This window comes from Apis mellifera, linkage group LG1 (genome assembly GCF_003254395.2).
Source record: "Apis mellifera strain DH4 linkage group LG1, Amel_HAv3.1, whole genome shotgun sequence".
Taxonomy (NCBI): Eukaryota; Metazoa; Arthropoda; class Insecta; order Hymenoptera; family Apidae; genus Apis; species Apis mellifera.
In genome coordinates, this window is record NC_037638.1 from 9,447,894 (window position 1) to 9,471,548 (window position 23,655).

A 23,655-nucleotide genomic window follows, 5' to 3' on the forward strand; every position below is an offset into this window, starting at 1 on the left:
CTTATACAGCCTCATTATCTTATCCATATCATTCAAAAGTCTTTCAATGCTTGTATACAAAGATAACGTTGATTCGATCGAATGTCTGAAGAGATGAAATGTCGAAAGAAAGTGTTTTTTCTTTCTTTTTTTTTCTTTATATAAATGATTTCCATGTTATATAAATAACCATTGAAACGATTGAAACACGATAAATGCGATGTGTCGTCGTTCGACAATGTCCAATATTTATTATCATTTTTCTCCAACCTTCATCCGTTTCTTCCTTTCACTCAATTGATGCCATACAAGGCAAGGGGGTACTTTTCGTTCGAGCGTAGTGATTTTTCTCGATTCCAATGGGAACCATGTGCTGCATCGTCTCTTCTTCGTGGTCAGAAATATTTGATTCCTTCCTTTCGATAAATCGAGGAAACAAGCTCGTAAAAGCGATCTACCGATAGCTAAATACAAATGTTCCAATTGTATTCCATTAAACATGGATTGTGGCCAATAAAAAAATGTTCACTATGATTGTACGAATTAATTTTTAATAACAATTAAATGATGTAATATCGATCCTCTGTATTTACACATTCATTTCTGTTTCTAATTGTAAATTACAATTTTAGAAATTGTTTTATGAAAAGAGAAGTCACTTAAAAATATCCATAATCATTCTAACTGTTCTTTAGATAGATAAAGATGTATAAAATAAATAACAATTCTATCAATTCAATATTTCTATCTGAAAAAATTTAACGAAAGATTGATAAATTCATCTATCATTAAATCTATCAAATAAAAAATAAAAAAATACATACCTGAATCACGGTAAAAGAATCTTCGAAAGTTTCATTTATAAATCTTTGTGAATCTTCATCCCAATGGCGAAAACAAGTCCCTCTCCCATCATTTCTGTCGCAAATCTCTCTCTTGTCAAACGTCTAGAGCACTCGGCTCTAATGGAATCGCGGTCTTTATCAGCAGGGACGTGTGAATTTTTTTTTATTTTTATTTTTTTTCCCCCTCCCTGCCCTTTTCTCTCGGTGTCAATTCTGCGCGAGGGACGCGTGTCGTTGGCAGGGAGTGTATAAAAGGTGGGAAAATTTGATGACACGGCGAGAGGCGTCCATATCGTGTGGAATATAAGATGTGTGCAAGCATTCGGCGAGAGAGAAGGGTATAAAGTTAAACAATTTACGGGGCTTGGCTTAGCTTATGGTGAAATTATACCGTAGCTGAGATCGACAAGCCTGATACAAACACGAGGAGCGAGGATGTAACTTTTCCTCCGCGATATAAATCATCCTCCAGTCATTCGCTCCAACTGTATTCGTCTTGTTCAGCGATTTTTCTGTATAAGAAGGGATGAATAAATTTGATTTTTGGATTTTAATTCACGTAAGATATTGTTGATCGACTCGAGGAATTATAAGATGCAATCAGATTAATATTTTTCTTTACACAGATTTTAAAATCGGGTTTAGAGAAGACGAATAAATTTAAATAAGACAAGGGTTTTTGAAATATGATAGACTTTGTAAAGAATTGGATTTATAAAATTTTGGCTTTTCTATCTAATTTCTATTTATCTGGTGAAACGAGAGTTGAAACGTTTCTCTTTTTCTCTAGAAGGGGATGTTTACGAGGAAAGTTTCAGTTTAACGACACTACACGTAACTATATATATATCTTACAGCTAAGATCAACGTGTAATATTCGCTATTACGAAGTTAATATCTGATAGGCTTTATTGAAATGTTTAAGCAGGCTATTAACCCTCCAAATTATCCACGCGATAATAATCGTTCGTTGAGAATCGTTCGTGTGCTTTATCTTGAGCCAGTAAAGTTTTCGGGCCAACGATGAATTGTTAATAAAAATTAATTATTCGCAATTTAAATGATAAAGTTACACTCGAAGAGGATTAAAAAAGGTGGATTAAAAATTCGTAACTAATTATAAATAAAATATATACATTTGGCCAAGTTTGTTTTCAACAAAAAAAAAAGAAAAAATTTCAATCAGAAACTGTTAATAATAATAATGAAATTTTCTGAAGTTCGCGTTGTATGAAATATTCATACGCCATTCCAGGAAACTTGGTAATTTCCAGGGACCCGGTTAAACGATTTTCGAATTATATACGACACTGGCAACCGTATTAAATTTAATAGGAAAGTTACCAAAAATTCGAGATCGGTTCGAGATACGTTTACGATTACGAGTTTCGTTCGCCAAATAGATATTTCACCACGTATAACCGAATATTATACACCGAATAACCGGTATTATGGAGTATCGTAAGACTCCATCAATTCCACGAGAACTTTTGCAATTCTGTGAAAAGGAAAGAATTAGAAAGAAATCTTGGAGCATTCTGTTATCTGCTCGGGAGGGACGATTGAATTATTAAGCTGAAAGACAATGCTGCAAGATTGGTGAATTCACGAGAGGACGCCATCTTATGGAAACAGGTTGCATGTGCAACTGCAAACAAACTGTATCTTAAGGTTACATTTTCGTAGTTGTGCTCGTACGTGCTTCATTTAGGTATTAATTATTCTCACCATTTGGCCAGAAGAAACTGGGATAACTTCGTTGAGATTTCGACCAGTGTCTGATCTATGAAAAAAAAGTAAACATTATTGGATAATCGGGAAAGATTCGAGACAGGAACTTTAACATTTATCTATCTAACAGGTATTGTTTTATTCTTTTGATGGATGGATCGAAGTTTTGAGTTTTGTTGATATTTTCTGTCGAAGAGAAACAATGAATGGAAAAGGTATTCCCAAAAAACATGTTGGTGAAACAATACTGATGGTAAAAATTTGTTTATTTTTATTTTCTTCCTTTCCTGGAAAAATAACATAAATACGTTAATAGAAGTTTTATAGATAAAAAAAAAATAATAAAAATGTTGCTGTTGTTGTTTTATGGATATTTTTATCGCGTGTTGGATAATCCATTATCCTAGATAGAATGAATCTTTTTTTTGCAATTCCACCGTACATTATTTTTACAATTAATAAAATACCGTGCTCTTTTTTAATTAAAATTGATCTTATATATTAAAGAGTTTATTTCTTAATTCATTTCATTAATTCTACAATGATGATGCAACTTTTTAATGATTCCACCTTCATCATGCTTGTTATTCATTTTCCATCCATATTTGTGCTCAACTTCGCCCCTTTTACTATTGTCAGCGTGTCGCTTCTCCTCCATACTGGGAGAACTAAGTTTTGCTGTACTTCGTCAATAAGGGACGGGAGCTAATTAAAGTTTTCTGAACAACATTCGATGGGTCGATCATCTCGCGGTAACTGGGTCTTATTCTCAGTTCTAGATATACCTTTACACGCGATTCCAGTAGAATATTCTACTTGCAATTATGGTAAAATGTATTTTCGATCTGTATTTCGTAGAAGGATAATTAAAAAATCATAACCAAAACCATAATCTAAATGAAAATATTTCATTCCCATTTTCCATTTTATAGCCTAAAAAAAATCAAGCAAAGAATTCCATCGAGATTAATCATTTAATATCTTCGAAGAAGTGAAATTCACTATTTTCTTGTGCATCAAAAAAAAAAGAATCTTGAAAACATTTCTTAAAAATTTTAATAAAAATTCGCGTATCAAAATTTTGATTCGATTCGTTAAAATTTTAATGCAAATCTACAATTCAAACTTTCACTCGTTCATTTATATTTTTCTTTTTAGAAAGAAACCAAGTTAAGGATTCCATTCGATCCAATTGTTTCTCCCGAAAAAAAAGAAAATTCTCCATCCTCGTCGTTTCACTTTAGACTCAAAGTAGTTTTCACCGGTGTGCAGAAATATCTCCGCTACCGAAACGGTACCTCTGGGATGCATCGAATTCGATAACCCTTTCTCTTTCTTTCTCTCTTTCTTTTTTTTTTTGTCCCTCGGCCGGCACACGTGAGGGTACTACTCATTTCCAGAGACAAGCCACGTTATAACCGTGTCGAAGATCGATACGATCGATTCGCTCCAATTTCAGCGGGGGTGTATCGCGTTCCATCGGATCCGTATCATCTCCTTAACGGATCGTTCGCTACCCACCACCACTACTATTACTACTATTACCACTACTAGTAGCTAGCTCGCCTACCTCGCATTTTAAACTGCTGATTCGACGGACGACGATTTATCTCGGACAGTGCAGCGACAGGCAAACATTATTACGCCTTGTTATCGAGAGTTGGAGCGCGGCTACGTGCTGTTGTCCACCCTCCGTTCCCGTATCTCTGCCGCTCTTATTTTCTCGCGCCTAATGTCGATGATCCCCTTTTCCCCTCCTCGTCTCTCTCCCACGAAGGGAAAAAGATTCCCTCTCATTAGTGTCATTGATTTCTCTCTCCTTCGTGATTTACCTTTTCCTTCTCCGCCAATTCGAGGGCGGATTTTTCCAGAGGAAGAAATTTTATTTTATTGAAAGGGACGAAGGAATTATTTCGTAATAATTTTCTTTTTCTTTCTTTTCTTAATGTTTTTCTTGTCGCACAAAGTTCGTTCAACTCGGTTGAAAATATTAATCATTGTTGCAGGAAGGATTAATTTCGTTTCCTTTTGAGGAGAGGAAGGAAGAAATTGAAGTTCCGCTTAGTTTAGACGTTCGGGAGGAATATAATTACCGGGGCGTTTAAATTTCTTTAGGCGAGCAGATGTTATCAAATAATGTTTCCGAGTAGAAGAAATCACGCGGGAAGTAGTCTCGAAGTTCTTACTTAGTTGATTAATCTTGATCGATTAATCTCCACTTCTCCTCGCCCAGATCAAAAAGAGATTCGATCAAGAATCGTTATTATTTATAAATTTCGATAATCATTTCGTTATTTTGAATAATATTATAATATTCGAAGCTTTTCTTTTCTTTTCTTTTTTTCAATCGATCACTTTTATCGTGTTTACAATATATTCCCAACGATAAAATGAAAATGATTGGCCGACGAGTACACATCCAATGCGATGAAATTTTTAAACATTCTTTTTTTTTTTTTTTTTTAATTCTTCTCGAATATCGCGATACACATCGCGAGATAAATATTGATACCCGCCAACTGCATTATTAATCCCCAATGTTTATTCCCTCCTCCCCCTCGATTTAATAATCAATTCATCGCACCACGCGGGTAGCATTTAAATTTTATACCCCATCCCTAATCTAATTTTCATCAGACACCGTTTATAATCACTTTTCCAATAATCATAAATTTTTATTCATCTACGATAAGGACTGGCTCGGAATATCCTCGCGAAATATCCGCAATCGGATCGGTTTAAGTCGTGTTCATATCGAGGAGAGGGAGGAGAGAGGGAAAATATCGCGTCATCACCTTCGAAGAAACAAATCCTGACGAAGAGGAGGAATCGCATTATCGAGGCTCTCGAAACTCTCTCGATCAAACTTTCCAACGATTCTCTCTCTCTCGATATTTCCACGTTTATGAGAGATCGAGGATCCTCCCTTTTCTTTCGCCGGGCCAGCCAAACTTTTCACTTAACGGAAGGAATCGCAAAATGGAACATTGGATTTCAATTAACAATTCCGTTCCGTTCCGGTATTAATTCGGGGTGGAGGGTGGATAGAAGTCGAAATAAATACGTGCGTAGCCGTTTCCCCCAACTTTCCTAAGAATGTAATTATTCACTGCTGAGCCCTTTATAATAATGACAAATGGCCTCTCTCTGGCCGCCTCTGTGTGTCCTTTTGTGTGTCTCGCGCAACGCAACGCCTTCGAAAACGTCAGACATTTCCAGACAAACCTGCCACGCCTAACGATTCTTTAACTTCTTCTTCGAGTATCAAACTTGGGAGAGAGGGAGAAGGGGGCACCGACTGTGCGAATACAGTGTATTAAATTGCAGAGGGAGAATTTCCGCGAGACGTTTCGTTCACAGCTGGCCAACAGATATAATGGATTAATCCTTGAACGAGTTATAATGGCTCAGACGGATACACGGTGCATTTATGAATTTATGAATTCAATTGAATTCGTTTTTCTTAATTCTCGGCCAATTATTTGTTTTCATTCTAACGGTTGTCATCTCGTTATGACGTATATCGTTATCGTAGAACTTGCTTATTTTATTTCTCCCTTTTTTCGAGCTTAATAATTGATTAATCTTTACCACTTTGTTAATTATAATCGTGTATTTATGCTTCTTATATGCATGAAAAATTGATTGACTTACTTATTTAACTTCATTCTACTTGTTATTTTACTTAGCTGACTCCCTATTACTTTTTAGATAAATGCTTTTGTCACGATTGTTCGTCCATGACTAACCTCTACTACTTATCTCACTCCATAATTGTCTTATTCTACTTACACGATAAAAGAATGATCCATACAACTTGCCAGACTTGCCAGAGCAATTTATTTATTAAACATTAATTAGATTGTCCTTTTCTTCATTGATTTTGCGTTATTTTTCCAAATTAACAATCTTATTATTCTTATCCTTTGGATCAAAGATTGTTCTATAACTATAACTTGGTTGTAAAAATTGCATTTGCATTTCACACAAAGTTTTAAATCTTTATCCAATCGACTTCTGCATAGATGGAAGTCTTCCAAGAAAAAACTTTTAGATTTAGCTTCCCCGCAGGAGGAGATTGATCTTGTTTGCGTTTGGCTTTCAGATGAAATCCAGAAAGCTTTGATATCGTGACACCTTGGTTGTCGTAGACGAAGTTTCCATTTCTCCAGGATTTTTCTGCGTGCTTGCTGCCCTCGCAACACCTTGCTCTCTTTGATCCGCGCGAAATCTAGGGAAGTGATTATCTCGGAGAGGAGGCATGCATCAAGGGAAAGAAAGAGTGGGGGGGGGGGAGGGGAGGAGTGCAGCCCATCCGTCTAGCCGAGAGAGGATGAAATTTGAATTCGAATACGTGGCGTGTTGCTGGGTGGAAAGGACGTCCGATTTACATTAAATTTACATTGCTATAACTTGGCTTCGTGTCTGAGATTGATATGGCCATGGCGAAAGATCTCTTTCTCCGAATCTCTCAGCAGGAGTACGCTTTCATTTGATGCAAGCTTCGAGGAAACGTTGATACATGTCCAGGTTGGCGAAGTCATCCTTGGACTGTTTTTATCAGACACCAGATTTGCCTAATCAGATTTCAAGAATTCCATTTTGATTATATATGTTTTCGAACAGAAAATATCTTTGCTTTCTTTCTCCAGAATAGATATAGTAGATCTTTGCAGTATTATTATTTCTTATTCTGAGAAATGTGTTTGAGCATTTTTAATCTTTTAAAATAATATTCATTGACAAACAGATGTCGTTTTTTAAAATTACATTTCATTCAGTAGAAGTACAAGTATTATAAAAGATCAAAATTCGAATATCTATCTTAAAAATTCGTCGGTAAAAAATCAAATTTATTATCGTATCTGTCCATATTTCGACCCACGTATCGAAGTATTCATCGATGTGATCCTCCAATATAGTTGGATGCATTTATAGATAAATACAGTGACATGTGGAGAACGAGACGAATATCGAATTTTCCACGAAAGTGATTATGTTTTAATTGATTTCGTAAGCTTTAAATCCTGTTTTTACGAGAAATCGATAAATAGCTTATGGACCCCAATATTTTCTAGTCTTTCTTCCTCTGTATTTCCTGAATTTTACATTTAAAATAGTCAATTTTTCAGTCCTTCGGTAAATTGGCCATTTGTATAATATTTAATTAATTTAAATTACGGGCTATAACTTATATTCCAGTATGCATACAATGCAAAAATTCTATTCTTATAACTCGTGTATGCGTCCACAATCAAACGTTTCTTCAAAAATGCAAATTTGCAATTTATATTCTATCCATACTTTCATTTTCAGAATCATTCCTTCCTTCATCCTCGATACTTCAAACATACAACTATAAACATTCGATATCTCCATTCTCGATCATTTATTCCAACGAATTTGAGAACGTTTCGAGTCACTTCGAACGAAATGGCGGGAAATTCAAATTCTAAAAATAATAAATAGATAGTGAAACCCGTATAATGATCACATTTTCCTCTTATTCCAGGTGTCCTGGGTGCGCAGACGTGGCGACGAGCTCCACTTGCTCACGATCGGCCTCGACACGTACGCGAGCGACTCGAGGTTCTCGCTCGCCTTGGAGAAGCCGAATGATTGGCGGCTGCTTTTAAGTTCGGCGACCGAACGAGACGGCGGTGTGTACGAGTGTCAAGTCAGTGCTCATCCCCCATTAATCAGAACTGTCCATCTGACGGTGTCAGGTGAGTAAATGTGTGGTCCCCCTGTGTACGTATCTCCATCGTTGGCCGAATCCTATCGAGTTGTCAGCGTCGAGGAGAGAGGCCAATCGCAGAGGGCCAGCCACAATTTCATATCTATCTTCGTTCCATGGATCTGACTTCTGCTCTTTGATCTGACTTCACTTCGTTGTCATCGATAAATCAACCGATGGAAACGGAGAGATAGAGACATCGAGCAACGTAATGAGAATTTGTTTCACGATTATAGGTTAGGTTAGATTAGATTTTTCGTCAGAAAAAAAACCCTAGGGTAACGACGCATGCGCAATCCCTGACATTCTGAGCGTGAATGGTGGTCGTTTAAAATGGAGAGATGTGGCTTGATCCTGTTCGGGTTTATTAAACGCGAGGAGGATTAGGGATTATTTAGGAGTTGAAATTGGGTCTGTGCGATTCGCGTTAATTTTGATGTTTTAGTTTTAGTTAGTTCCAGATAGAGATTTGGAATTACCGGAGATTAATTGTGAGTTTCTATCTGTTTATTAAAGATTGGCTTGTATATACATGATGTATTATTGAGAAGTTATTATCGAATTTGAGAGAGATTGATGGCTAATAGTAGGATTAATCAATAAAGTAAGCGTGGAACGCGAGAGTTTTCTTGTTTTCAATTTAATTTAAAGGATTATCGATACAAGTTAAATTGTATTAAGGAATAAACGAGGTTACGTTGCCAATTAATTTAGAACAATCGTTCTAACAACGATAGGGTATTGGTTATAACTCGTGGTAATAAGTTTAAGCTACGATAATAGGCAAGGGTTGAAACATTGCCGAGAATCCTTGTTCCTTCGCGATACGGAATGGTGAAATATTAAATTACAATATTTCCAGTGACCACCAATCTTGGTTATTACGCTCCTTCTTGGGATCGTTGTAATTTTATCCTCCAAATTATGAATCTCTCAAAATGTAGTTAAACGCGGCAAGCGGAAATAACGGAATCACTTTGATTTCACTAGCTTGAAATTATAATTTTCAAGGGAATTACCTGTATTTTCCTCAACGACGTGTAGCCAACGTGTATTCTCTGCATTCTTTCGAAAATTTTTCAAATTTTAAAACTCTGATTGTATTACGTTTAAAAGGCCATTCTTTCTTAAAATAAAATCACTATTTTACTCTTTATATTACTTCGAAAAGATTGAATAAAAAATTGTTTATGAAAAAATATAATATAACAATCTTTTATTCCTTTTTTACTAGAAATGTTTGATAGGAGCTGTTCATCGATATCAATCGATCGTACACGCGGTTCATGATGCGGTTAATGAGATGCACGTTAGCTGCATATTATGCTCTCCCTCGAGTTAATCTCATCGAGGAGAGGAGGGCAAAAAACAGGCCCATTATTCTCTTAATCTAGCCTTGCAAAGTATCTCGGGAAAGTTGGCCGGCAGATACATAATCCGTGGCATTCTGTGGAACATTTTCGTTAGACCATAAATCACGAGGGCTCGCATCGTTACGGTCGTCCTTGTCGTGGCATAATGGCGATCTTGGAACTAGTAACGATGTCCTCGTGGCACTCACGACCCATCCTACCTACGTCCCTTAATTGGAGCCCTGTCCCCTCTTTGCACGTATCTATCCTTTTCTTCTTTTTTATTATTAAAATTTTTAAAATTCGACAAGAAATTCTTGAAATTCTGATTTATAATTCTCCTTGTAAAATAATATATTTTAGAGACACTTGTGATTTTTAATAGCATCTTTCAATATTCTGCCATTTACTCGTTTTGAAAATTGGAGCCCTGTCCCCTCTTTGCACGTATCTATCCTTCCCTTCTTTTTTATTATTAAAATTTTTAAAATTCGACAAGAAATTCTTGAAATTCTGATTTATAATTCTTCTTGTAAAATAATATATTTTAGAGACAGTTGTGATTTTTAATAGCATCTTTCAATATTCTGCCATTTACTCGTTTCGAAAATTGGAGCCCTGTCCCCTCTTGTATCTATCCTTCCCTTCTTTTTTATTATTAAAATTTTTAAAATTCGACAAGAAATTCTTGAAATTCTGATTTATAATTCTCCTTGTAAAATAATATATGCAGAGACACTTGTGATTTTTAATAGCATCTTTCAATATTCTGCCATTTACTCGTTTCGAAAATTGGAGCCCTGTCCCCTCTTTGCACGTATCTATCCTTCCCTTCTTTTTTATTATTAAAATTTTTAAAATTCGACAAGAAATTCTTGAAATTCTGATTTATAATTCTCCTTGTAAAATAATATATTTTAGAGACACTTGTGATTTTTAATAGCATCTTTCAATATTCTGCCATTTACTCGTTTCGAAAATTGGAGCCCTGTCCCCTCTTTGCACGTATCTATCCTTCCCTTCTTTTTTATTATTAAAATTTTTAAAATTCGACAAGAAATTCTTGAAATTCTGATTTATAATTCTCCTTGTAAAATAATATATTTTAGAGACACTTGTGATTTTTAATAGCATCTTTCAATATTCTGGCATTTATTCGTTTCGAAAAATATTATTACATCAGAGATTTAAAACGAAACTGGTGTCGAAGAATAAGAATTTAAATATTTACGAATCTTTGCATTCTGAAGCGAGCACACGTCCGAAATGCGCGTAATATACGTGCATGTACCATCATATCCAGCGACACATATCTTAAAACGCCGGTTTATGATGCCAACGGCCGAGAAGCGTTCGATTCAACAGCGCTGCATATGGCTAATGTCTCCCCTGTTAAACCTCGTATCGTGGCTGGGGTTAATACTTCTTGACCCCGTTTCTCCCCCGCCTTCTTGGATTCCATACTTCTCTACGAGGGAAATGAACAAAGTGTGAAGTGATCTTTCATCACGAACAACGAGACATTGACGCGATTCTTCGAGCCACGTCTGTCTTTTTCATTCGAGGAGGAAGCACACTCGCGTTATTTTCTTATTATTCGTATTTTCTTTTCCATTCTAATTTTCACGCATCTATGATATAATCCAATCAAAAAATTGTAAAGGTGAAGAAGTGAGTGGTACATTTACGATAAACCTGAAAAATATCGAAATTAGATACATTTTCCAAGCCACAATCGATTTAATATCATACCAAAATTTTCTCAACTTCTTATCATTCGTATTTTCTTTTCCATTCTAATTTTCACGCATCTGTGATACAATCCAATCAACAAATTTTAAAAGTTTGAAGGCAATTTTGAAGAAGTGAGTGGTGTATTTACGGATAAATCTGAAAAATATCGAAATTAGATACATTTTCCAAGCCACAATCGATTTAATATCATACCAAAATTTTCTCAACTTCTTATCATTCGTATTTTCTTTTCCATTCTAATTTTCACGTTAAATCCACGCATCTGTGATACAATCCAATCAAAAAATTGATCAATTTTAATGGTTCGAAGGCAATTTTGAAGTATTTACCTGAAAAATATCGAAATTAGATATATTTTCCAAGCCACAATCGATTTAATACCATACCAAAAATTCCTGTAAAACTAAACAATTGGTCCAACAGAAATTAATACGGAACTAGATATCGAATCAAGGATTTTTAAGGAAACGACAAGAATTCTTTTTGAAAATTTCATTTCCAAAGTGTGTCCTTTTCCCTTTTTTCTCTCTCTCTCTCGCGATTCTTCTGAATGTGCTCAGCAGCTGCGTTTGAAAAAAAAGGGGAAGAAGCAGTGACGTTGAAAGCGTACGACTCGGGATAAACCGAACTGGTAAATGCGTGTTTCCATGAAAGCAGCCAGTTACTTTTCCGCGTTCGAATAGAAACGCGGTTGTTTGCGTGCGACACATTTTTCGTGTACAGATGTGTGCAATTTTCACATTTTCACATGGTCCACGCGTGAGAAACTACCTCCCTTTGCCGGGCTCCCTTTTCAAACAAATGCGCAAAAGAAGAAGAACCGCGGGGCTCGTTTCAAGTGGGCAACAAGAAAAACCTACCTTGGTTCTTTTTACCCATTCTCTGAATGACTATTCAGATGCTCTTTTCTAAGATGCTTCTTATCCACGTTTCAATACGCGAAAGACACATATTGGAACTATAGTTTGAATTTAATTTGCCGGAAAAGAATTTTTTCTTCTCCCTCCTAATTTAATCTAATCTAATCTCCAAATTTTTCCAATTAATATTTCTTTCTTCTGTTATGAAATAAAAACCTTACAATTTGTAATTTGTTGCCCATTCAATGATATCATTACTCCATAAATTATTGCACAAGATTTCTTAATTATTCCATTTTTGAAAATATTATTTTATTTTTCGAGAGGAATTATAAAAGAAAGATATCGAAGAATTACGACACCAAGAAATGAATGTACACCAATGTAATTTACACTCGTATCTCAATTAAAATGAGAATAGGTAGGGCATATCGCATCATATCACCCGGTCATTTGTTTATCACGTTATCTCGAATGCGTGAATCATTCTTTTCCCAAAACAAACATAAATCCAATAAAAACCGAATAGCTTCGAGCTATCTGGATCCCCCTGTATGGGAAAAATATCCACCGATATGTGTTCACGCATCGAGTTAAAGTTAATACGAGAAAGGACGTTGTGATCAGAGATTGGAAAAAGAAATGAGAAGTCGCGTGCTACTTTCCTTTTTTATCTGGAGTGTCACTTCTTAATCAATCTTTTAGTTGAACTACGTTACGAGCGTCAATCAAAGCCCCCTTTTAAACTGCAATCTTGAAAAAACTCGTCACAACGCCCCTTCTTATCGAATTAAAAATCGGAATCGCACGCGACGCTTAGGATAGATTTAAATTGCAGGAAGAGAAATTTGGAGAGGGATGAAAGGTTATTTCTCTTTTGGAGAAATTTTTGTTGAAGATAGGAAGGTGGACGATAATGAAAGTATTATAAATAAAGTTGTGCAATGTATTTTGTGTATTTGCGATACTGGTTATAAATGATGTAGATAAAAGAGATTGAAAGATACTTTGGTGAAAGAAGACGTTGAAGCAGTAGCTATTTTATTGGAAGGTTCATTCTTTTCGAAAAATAGAACGATATCTCGTTATCGATTTTAAATAAACGCGTGATTAAACAGTATCTTCAAGAGAAATTTTTAAATTATAATTCTCAAACGTATTAATAGATAATTTTATCTTATCACAATTCGAGATAATAAATATAGTTGCAGATGAAATGATCGAATTCTTCATAAACTATTAGTTTAATTGATTTAATCGATCATTATTAATATTTCTATAAAGAATCTAGCCTAAATCTTTATCACGTATGATTCCTATTAGATCCTTAAATGTAACAAATTAACGACAATTATTGAGAAAAAGATAGGCGAAGGATTACAATCATTCTTGTTGTCTTTCATAATGGCATTTGAAAGGGAAATTACGTTTAATTTACTTAGGTAGTTTCATGAATCATCGACCAAGTTTCAAAGTAACCAGAGAGGATTTCGAATCAGATGCAAGCATCCGCAACGCGGTCACCAATACCAAGCAGATTGGCGACCGGTGTTCCATGAACAAGACTTTGAGGTATCTGCTATTGAAAGTCAAAGAGCGCGCAAGAACATTTCCTGTGACGTGCAACTTCGTACAACTATATATATATATATATATGTATGTAAGTCAAGAGTGAGAAGGATTCGTAGATTTACCTACATTTATCCAATATTTGTTCCGTCTTGACAAGCAGCGACATATTCGAGAATTGCACACACGCGTCTAATGTGAATGTCTGATATAAACGTGAATTTTCGAAATTGTTTTCTTCTTCTTGATTATTTATTTACATCATATTTAATCTCCTCTTCGTTGAAAAAGTTGATTATCGTGTTAATTTTTATAAAAATACATCAGATTCATCAGAAGACATTAAAGATGAAAGATGGCCGAATTCTTAATAAGATTATTAAGTTTATAGTTTAATTCCATTGATTTAAGTTCTGTCTACATGAAAGAAAGATTAAAATTGTACAATTATAACGATTTTTAAATGATTTAAAATTGATAAAATTTTTAATACCAAATTTTTTATTTTATTTTTTTGCACGTGTATTTGGAAAGTTTTATTAATTTTATTTTTTTTTTATTTCCGTTCAAATTTTATAAGAGCATTCGAATTTTATATCGAAGCACAGTTTACTACAAATACGAATTTTATATTTTTACAACGAGAATATTCTATTCTAGTTACATTCAAATAATTTCAAATTGAAGTAAAATCACGTGCAACAACTTAATAATTAGAAAATTCCCTAAACGAGGAGGATCTTCAATACGGACTCAGAATTTTTCATCCATCTTCTTTTTCTTGCTCGTTACGACCAACTATATCTTCACTAATACTCGTCAGATTTGTCGTTGTAAATCGAAAAATCGATGATTGCGACGACCAGTATCTCTCTTCAGCGCCATTTTATCGGCTATTCTCAGCTTCGAACCGATTCATTGAGTTCCGACTCGGCCTGATTGATTCTATTAAAGTGCAATTATGCGTTGCAACCGGGCCACCGTGACGATATCTTGCAATGGTTGATCCCATTGCTGATTTAAGGCTGACACAGATGCCACGCGAACCGAGAGAAGTCGTAATGTCGACGTATGGGAAACAGTTAGAATGGTTATGGAGGATTCTGATCGAATGGAGTGGAACCAGAGAGACGAGAATGATATCCGAATGATTCTGTCGTTTTCTAGGTGGAAATAAGATATTCACATTTATGATTCTCGTATTTCTTTTACGTGTATCGATGTTCATACAATATCGTTTGAATATATTGTCTATTGTGTTTTATCTTGTCTTGTTCATTCACATCCTTTTTATTTATTTTCAATCTTGTCGAGATTAATAATGTATTGTTTTATTGCAGTCCTGAAACAGCTGGATAATAATTTATAATCGTAATTCTTTAAATAATAATTATATAATCTATAATTTCATATTATAAGTGAGTGTATGAGTTGGAAGAAGAATTGGTAAAAGTTTGAAAGAGTTGATGGAGGATATTTTAGAAGTGCAAATTGATTTATGATGTAATTGTAAAATTATTTGTTCTCATTGGGGATGGGCCTTTCTTGACATTTATTGATATGCTAACAATGTAATCCAATTGTAATTTGAGATTAAAAATTCGTGAGACAATATTAATATAATACTAACTTTTTCTCACTTTTTTAAATTTATATCAATATATTTTTGAAAATCTTTTTTGATTAAAACATTATATATGATTTTTCTTTTGTGTTTAATATTATATTTGATTTCACTTCAATTAGACAAGTTCTTGTTGATAAAAATTTCACTTAAAATCATTTTGGGAACAAATGTGTTATCAATATATATTTTTTTCCAGCACTTCCATCCCTTTTTTCTTTTTCATTTCGTTCCTTTTTTTTTTTCTAGTAAACAAACTTCGAGTTATAGTGAAATCGTATCGTAGAAATAAAAGTCAATACTTCTGCTGGATAACTGTAAAGCTTCGTGTACTATTATTGTTCACGGCATTTTAAATTTGAATAGCCGTCCGGCTAAAATAGCCTGATTTTTCGAAATGAGTTTTTCCGTGAAACAAGGGCCACCATATACAAAACTAGTTTCGACAAAGTTCTTCACTCGACAATCACATTAAAGATGACAAGAAAACTACAAAAAGAAAAATTTATATATATCAATCAATAGAATCAATTACGTATCTTTCCTCTAAATTTGATGAAACGTAACGTACATATTTGTTTCCTTCTTCTTTCTTCCCAATTAAATCAGAAAATTATTTTTATTAAAATGCTAAATTATAAAAATATTCCTCCCAAGAAAGTTCGCAATGAAATCGCACAATTAATCAATTCAAGTGGAAAGTACATCCTCTATCTGAAAAGACAAAGCATAGAATGATTAAAATTCTAAAAGTGGAGGACGCGCGAGGGAAACAAACATCGAAACATCAGCGACACAACATCGCCCGACGGCGGAATCGTTACGCCCGCGCGTTTCCGCCGGAAACGCGTCAACCGGATCGCGCACCAATAGTATTGTTCACGACATTTTTACGGTGGAGGCGTTATTGGCAGTTTGGCGTTTTCGAAATCCACAAAGACGATAAATCGAACGGTTCTTGCGTTCCATCCTCTCCCTTTCTCTCTCTCTCTCTCTCTCACTCTTCGCGTGTCGCGTGTCCCCCATTGTCTTCCATCCGCGCGTGTATTCATCGTTTCGCACGTTGCCTCCTCGTGAAAAAAGGATCGATTTTATATTGGCGTCGGGATCGCCACACACAGAATTGCATCGTAAAAATCATTTTCGGAATCGATCCACTCGTTAAATTTGTAATATTATCCCCATTATCCTGGTATATATAACTGTGTATCGACGATATACAGGTTTTTTTTTCTTTTTTACGATGGGTCGTGAGAAAACGACTGCTATATACGGATCGTAATTCTACGGCTCGCAAGGGATAATTGGCCGCAATTTTTATTTCTGGATGAATCAATACGATACAGCGTGTAATCAACGATGATTTCTGACGATATAATAATATTGGGGAGGGGGGGAAATGGAGGTGAGTGAAATTTCGAAAAAAATCGAGGCATCGCTCTCTGGCGTTGCAATGATGGAGTACTTTGTCCGTTGAAATTGTGTTTCGCTACGTGATTTTATTCTCCCCGATTAATACATCAATATACACTCGGTACTCGGTCGTAAATCAGGGATTTTATTGAAAATAATAATTTCAGGGAGGGGGGGAAATTTGTGTGCGCGGCGGGATTCGTTAGTTATCAATTTGGAAATTTTTCTTCTTTTTTTTTACTTGATGTATATGCGGGTATTATCTCCTTCGTTCGTTATTTATTATATGTATTGGAATAATTATTATTTTATAGTCGGATATTTAATTGTATTTATTTTTCGTAGGAAAAAATGCAATTTCGCGTATCTCGAAATGTTTGGTTTTGCTTAATGAACAATGTTTGCGCAATATGTAATATGCTTCCCAATATCCAAATAATATTTAATCATCGTTAACGAGATACTTGAGAAATTCAATAAATCTAAATTTTCTTTGTATCAACGAAGCTCTATAACATAAGATCTTTAAAATATTGATTTATTATTATTATTAATATTTGAGTTTGCTTTTTCCATATTAAATGTTGAATGTTGACGTTTTCTTTCGTAAATGTTATAAAAAAAGTACATTTATTATCATTCATTTGTAATTAATTTCTTCCAAGAATTCAAAAATTCGTTCAAAAGTTAGGTTAGAATTCCATAACCTCAAAAGATTCTGCAACGTAGCATTGATTTTTCCGTTTTTATAAATAATTATTCATTTCTGTGAATAATTATGTGTGAAAACAAATTCCTCAAAGACCAACTTATCAAGATCCTCGAATCATGATCGATAAACCGACCGATAACGAGCAAACTTTCATCGATCCTAAACAACAACTTCCATATACGATTCTCTCTCTCTCTATCCTCGATCTCATCGTCATGAAAGCGCATTATGACAAAAGAAAACGCCGATAAAGATGGCGGTAAATTCTTGAGAAGAAAGGAAGATAGTGAACCGAATAGAAAGGAATGGAAGGTTTGAAGAAACGATCGAGAAAAAGAGGGAGGGGGGCAAAGTGGAGGCAATAAGCGCGAGAAATAGCCATCGAGATATTTTTGCCGGAAGAGAATCGACGTCGATATACTCGTGCACTGTTTATGAAATATTTGACCGAAATACCAGGTGCGGAACAGGCATAAATTCCGGTGTTCCTTCGCGATATGAACGGGGCACGTTTCGCGTGCTCGAATGGTGGAACAGGAGGCCATTCGATGCCTCGGTGTTCATGTGTGCTCGATTGGATATTTATTATCGTTCATATCCCCCCGTGATCAGGCGGCAAAAATATCTGATATTTCCGATTTTCTAATTTTACGACGCGATACCTTTCTCTATGCTTTTATTAAATTTACCCATTTTATTTTTCAATCTCTCTCCTCATCATTTCCCCTCGTTATCGATGTTTCGAGGATTTATTTATATTAATTGTTAATCGAGAGATGAAAATATCATTGTTAACGTTTATAATCTTCCCTTACGAGGAAGATCAAGGAAATATTATTTTATATTCCTTTTTATGATTCGTTGATTCGGGATATTCGAATGGGATACTTTTCCGTTTCTCTCTTATTCGATATTGTTGGAAATTCTTAATTGGAAGAGAGGAGTTATTGAAAAATAAAGCAAATTCCATAACAAATTCGCTAAGCTTTTTGCTCGTTAATTTTGTTTTATATGAAAATAATATAATATCATTGTTTATGAGATAACTAAACACTTGCTTTTTGTTAATTAATTTAATAATATATAATTTAATTAATTGTAATCATTGTGCTTTCTGATAATTGCACAAGTATTGTTGTCGATTTATATGGGTAAAATGAGAATTAATGACCGATCAACGTGAAATTGATATAATTTGATTAATTAATACTGTCTTTTTATCATTATTTGATCCTACTTCTATTTCTATTATTTATTATTTACATGTCTTTGGAAAATCCATTTTAGAGGATCCTTTAAAACAAAAATATTAGTTAAAATTTATTCATTGAGCTATAAGTAATTGAAATTTGGCTTAGACAAAAATAGAATGAAATAGCTCTATTTTGATTACGTAAATCTCAATAAACTTCAATTTTTATGCATCAACTTTTATATGTGTCTTCCAGAATCCAATCTCGAAAAAATAAAAAAAAAATAAAACATAGACAAATCTATAATAAATCCAAATATATAAAGTCGTGAATTTATATTGAAATAAATATATAATAAAAAATTCTATACCTTAAATTACCATCAACCCTCTCTTCTTAAAATTGACGAGACAATAGAGACGATATTCCTCTAAACAAATTTCTAAATTCTCTACGAATAAGGCAATATAATTTGCCATCTCTAATCGAGGATCTTATATCTACTATCATTTCCCTAGTCATTTTTTATTGCTCAATTTTATCGACTCTAGTTCAAAGCCTCGTAAATCTTTCGTTTAAGGATATATAGTATATTTATGGGGAATACACGATCTATGAATTCTTCGTTGAGATACTCGTGACAAAATGGAGGGACGTTGAATCTACTCGTAGCGAATGGGCGCCGAAAGGGAGGCTTTACGAGTTCGACGTTTGACGTACGCCTGTTCCTGCTCGTTATTTTTGCAAGGAAAGTGTGCGTCACCGATGTAAATCAAAAGAGGAGCTTTCACGAGAACGTAGGGGGATTATGCGGATGGGAGGATCGTGATCCTAGACGCTATAATCGTATGTTTCTGTCGTAGCTTCGGTTTTTTTTTCTACAGTCTCTCCTTCTTTTTTTTTTTAAAGCTCCTCCTTTTTCGAGCCAAAAGTATTATTTGTAATATTTTCTTTCTCTTTTCTCTCGAAACCTTGCTTGTTTCGTTTCGCTTATATTCGAAGTTTAGAATTATATTCAGAATGATTTCAATCGTTTTATCTTGAAGGAGTATCGAGATTTTTTTTTCCTTTTCTAAATAATAATCGTAAAATTTTTATTATGGAACGTGATTTGTTTCTCGATTTTCTTTTCTTTCTTTTTTCTTTTTTTTTTTCCCTCTCGATTGTGTCGAAAAATAAAGAGAAACAAAACGATTACATAAAGCAATCCTTCGAGGATGGAGCACGTTCTCTACGGATTGATACACTTTACGTAAGATGTAAAGGTAGCCACGGTTACGTGTGTCTGTTGTTGAATGGGATCAGAGACGAAAGCTGTATACTTGGAAATTTCTTTACGGATAAACGGTCAATCGAGGTAATTTTTCCAACTACAGAAAGTCCATGGTTTTTCTCTTAAGTCTCTCTCTCTCTCTCTCACAAATAATTTAATCGATCGATGCGGCTTTTCAACTATTTCTCCTTTTTAGAAGAAAATATTTCAATCTCTCTAATTTGGTTTTTTCACGAGATAAATACGTATTTACGAAATTTTCTATTTCTTAATATTATATTTTAAACGAGATTGAAGCGAAACGACGAATACTTTGATATCATTTCTGCGGAATTAAAAAATGTGAAAGCATTAAAGTGGACAGTAATTTCTGAGAATATTATAAACAAATCATAATTGTGCATAATTAAAGACGAATAAAATTAAATTTCATAATTTAAAAAGGAAATAATTTTAAAAATAAATATCAGGTTATTCAATTTGAGAAATATCATACATTATATCTTAAAATAGATTAAAATTCGTTTCATCCTTCTATTATGATTATCTTTAATCCATTTGTTTCTTACATTTGATTGTTTTTAATGTATTATAAAAATTTTGAAGACAAAGCCATATACATCATTCAAAATATTAATCTCCAATCTTCTTCATCAATATCCATTTTTCTCATCAAAGTATATACGCCATTAATTATATTTAAAATTTAATTAATAAAAAATATGATTATAGAATTATTGGTTTATATATTGGTTCATCAAATACGCATGTAATTCGATTTCGTACATAAAAATGCGTGGTCTTAGTCCCTTTTCGACACAGTTAATGATTTACTTTGTGAGACCACGCGTACATTCGTTAGCGACGAAAGCTTTTTGCTCTTTCTCGTTTCCCACTTTGACAACGAGCCGAGGGTCGCGTTTAGATCCTCCCTGCTCTTCCTCCTTCTTCCTCTCGTTTCTCCGCCTTTGTCTTTGACTCGTTCTCGCGCACAATGAGAGCAGAATTGGTACAATAATCAGAGCAACCTTCAAAGCATCCGTTCTTATTTATTAAAGAAACATTTAATATACCGTTCCTTTAATATCGCGAGATATTTGTTTTCTCTCTCAGTTTTATGGGATCTTCTATCCCTCAAAGGCTGCTTTTTCAAATATTGATTTTCTTAGTGTTTAATTTAACGTTAAGAAAAGGGATACGTTGTTTAATCGAGAAATAGATACATGTCCAGAAGGGAAGAATTTTCTTTTTAATCCTATTTTTACCTTTGCTTCGATATTTCTTTTCTAATGATATATATCCTTGGCTCTATTTTTCCCTTTACAATATTGTAATTAAATATTAAAAACTTTTTGAAAAATATGATTAATTATACGAAATCCTTTCATCTGGTATGGAAGAAATTAAATTTCTTTGGATTGGTAATAAATATATTTTGGGGTTAATATATTTTGATCAGGAAGAAGCAAATTATATGGATTCAAATTTATCGAAAAGCAGCAATGCTGATTTGACTTGGAAACTAGTTGAATTTCCTCTCTTGCCTTTCTATCCAGTTTTCAAATTAATGTGCACCGTTTCCGCACTAATTACAATTAGTTCTTCTCCGATAACGATAAGATACAAGAACAATGAGTACGTTCTCAATGGTATAAATTCTGTTGCTTTACCTCATAAATTTTCCAAACCAGATTCTATTTTTTTTTCTACAGGATGCAATACGAATTCTATCACGATGAATCAGAATCAGAAAAGTAAATTTTCGTAATATCTCTTCGCTTAATTAATTAATTAAGTAACAACAAATGCGTGATTTCCTGGATAAATTAAACAACAGATACATTATTTTTCCTCAAATTCTCTTAATTAACTATTCGAGTTTCGATTTCGAATTTGGATTTACATTTAATTTAGACTTAGGTTGGATTTTGGATTCGTTTTCAGATTTAAATCTGGCTTTGGATATGTCGTCTAAATTCCATTTGCCTTTGTATTTTCATTTAGAAGGCTTAACTCTGGATATACATGTTTACAGATCGATTTTCTTTTCTAGATCGGATTAGCTTCCAAATTGGATTCAGATTTGAATTCAGGATAAGATAGGATTGTTTAGGCTACTACATGCTTAAACTGGATTTGAATTTTTCACTTAACCTTATTACATTCGTCCTTTGTATTAATTTCCAATTTACATTCATTTCTTATTTCAAGTCCTCTTGATTTTAAAATTTCAAGATTCAAACCTCGTCCCGATCCACGATCACAATCGATATTTAAAAAATCCCAGAGATACATACAATTCCTCCTCGACAAAAATTACATATCGTTCACCAGTTTTCCAGCCTGGCTTCCAGCCCACCCCCGTCGAGTACTTCATCCTCGAGTATTTAAGGCGGTGCACTTAAACATAAAACTCGAAGCGAAGCGGCCAAGTGGCACGCATTTCGATCATGGCTGGCAAAAACAAGCGCGCCGTAGCTGCAGGGACGGCGAATTTAACGACGGCCGTTTTCAACCTTTTACACCGCTGGACACTGGTTAAAAATGATAGCGCATAGATCGCAGGGACACCCTACGAGGCAGAAACTGAGAACACCGCGTTTCTTTCGCGGGAGAACAACGAACCTTGCCCCGGCTGGAACACGCGAAATAATTTCCGCGCCGCGCCGAGGATCTTTGGTTGGCACGGGTTCAAATAGTTAGGGAGAAGTTAAATTCGCGAGAGACAGGGCTTTTTCGGGAGCGTCAACTGCTACCTCTTTCCTTTCCACCGTTTCTTGCCTCTTTCTTTTCTCCTTCTTTCCGTCATCCCCTCGTTTCCTTTGTCTATGCTCGCATCCCTCGCCTGATTGCTTGGCTTGGAGCTTCTTGTTTTTCTAATTGAAGAAACGTACGGTTACGTTCGATGAAATTAACGTTCTGGTCTTATTGAGAAGTAGTTATTACCTTTGGTTGGAGCAGTTGCTGGTCGATTTATGAATGAAGGAAAATAAGAAGGGTAATATTTGAAGAAAAGTCGAGGGGTTGAAACTTTATTTTCTCGAGAATAAAGATTTTTTGAAAATTTTTCGTAAAAAAAAGAAATAAGGTAACGTGAAATATATTTTTTCCCCCCTCGATTTCTTGTTTTCTAAAAAATTAGAATTAAATAAAAATAATCCACACGTGTCCACACGATGGATTTTCAGAAAATATTATTCCAAATTTTTTTTTTTTATATTTATTTTTGCATATATAACGATCTTCTATCACTGGTATCCAGTCATCCAAATTTTCCAGTATTTGAACAGTTTTTAAATTCGATTTTTTTCAAGTGAAAAATGTTATTTATTCTTTATGAATATTTTTTTTTTTCTTCTATATAAATATAGAACCAGGTATCGCTCGCCCATGTTTAAATCTCTATATTTTCATCGCACATAAAAAACTATAATTCTATTTAAAGTTACAGTTTAAAGATGCATTTCAATTGAAAGTCTTCGCATAAAATTTAGTACATTTGCCGAGGGAGCAAGCTAGTCGTCTTCTAATGAGAATTCGATAATGGCCCACCGAGTCAATCGATCTTCCCTTGTTTAGAAAAATAGTAGGAGCTGTGTGCTACGATCTTAT

At 34.4% G+C, this 23,655-nt stretch overlaps 1 protein-coding gene across 3 annotated transcripts in view; it reads left to right on the forward strand.

Moving 5' to 3' along the window:
- LOC409608 (peroxidasin) overlaps positions 1-23,655 on the forward strand; it is a 278,859-nt gene that overhangs the window by 89,661 nt on the left and 165,543 nt on the right. For all 3 annotated transcript variants that reach the window (XM_026446245.1, XM_026446246.1, XM_026446244.1), the window contains exon 5: positions 8,068-8,281. In XM_026446245.1, the coding sequence (XP_026302030.1) occupies positions 8,068-8,281 (214 nt within the window). The remainder of the gene's footprint in view (positions 1-8,067; positions 8,282-23,655) is intronic.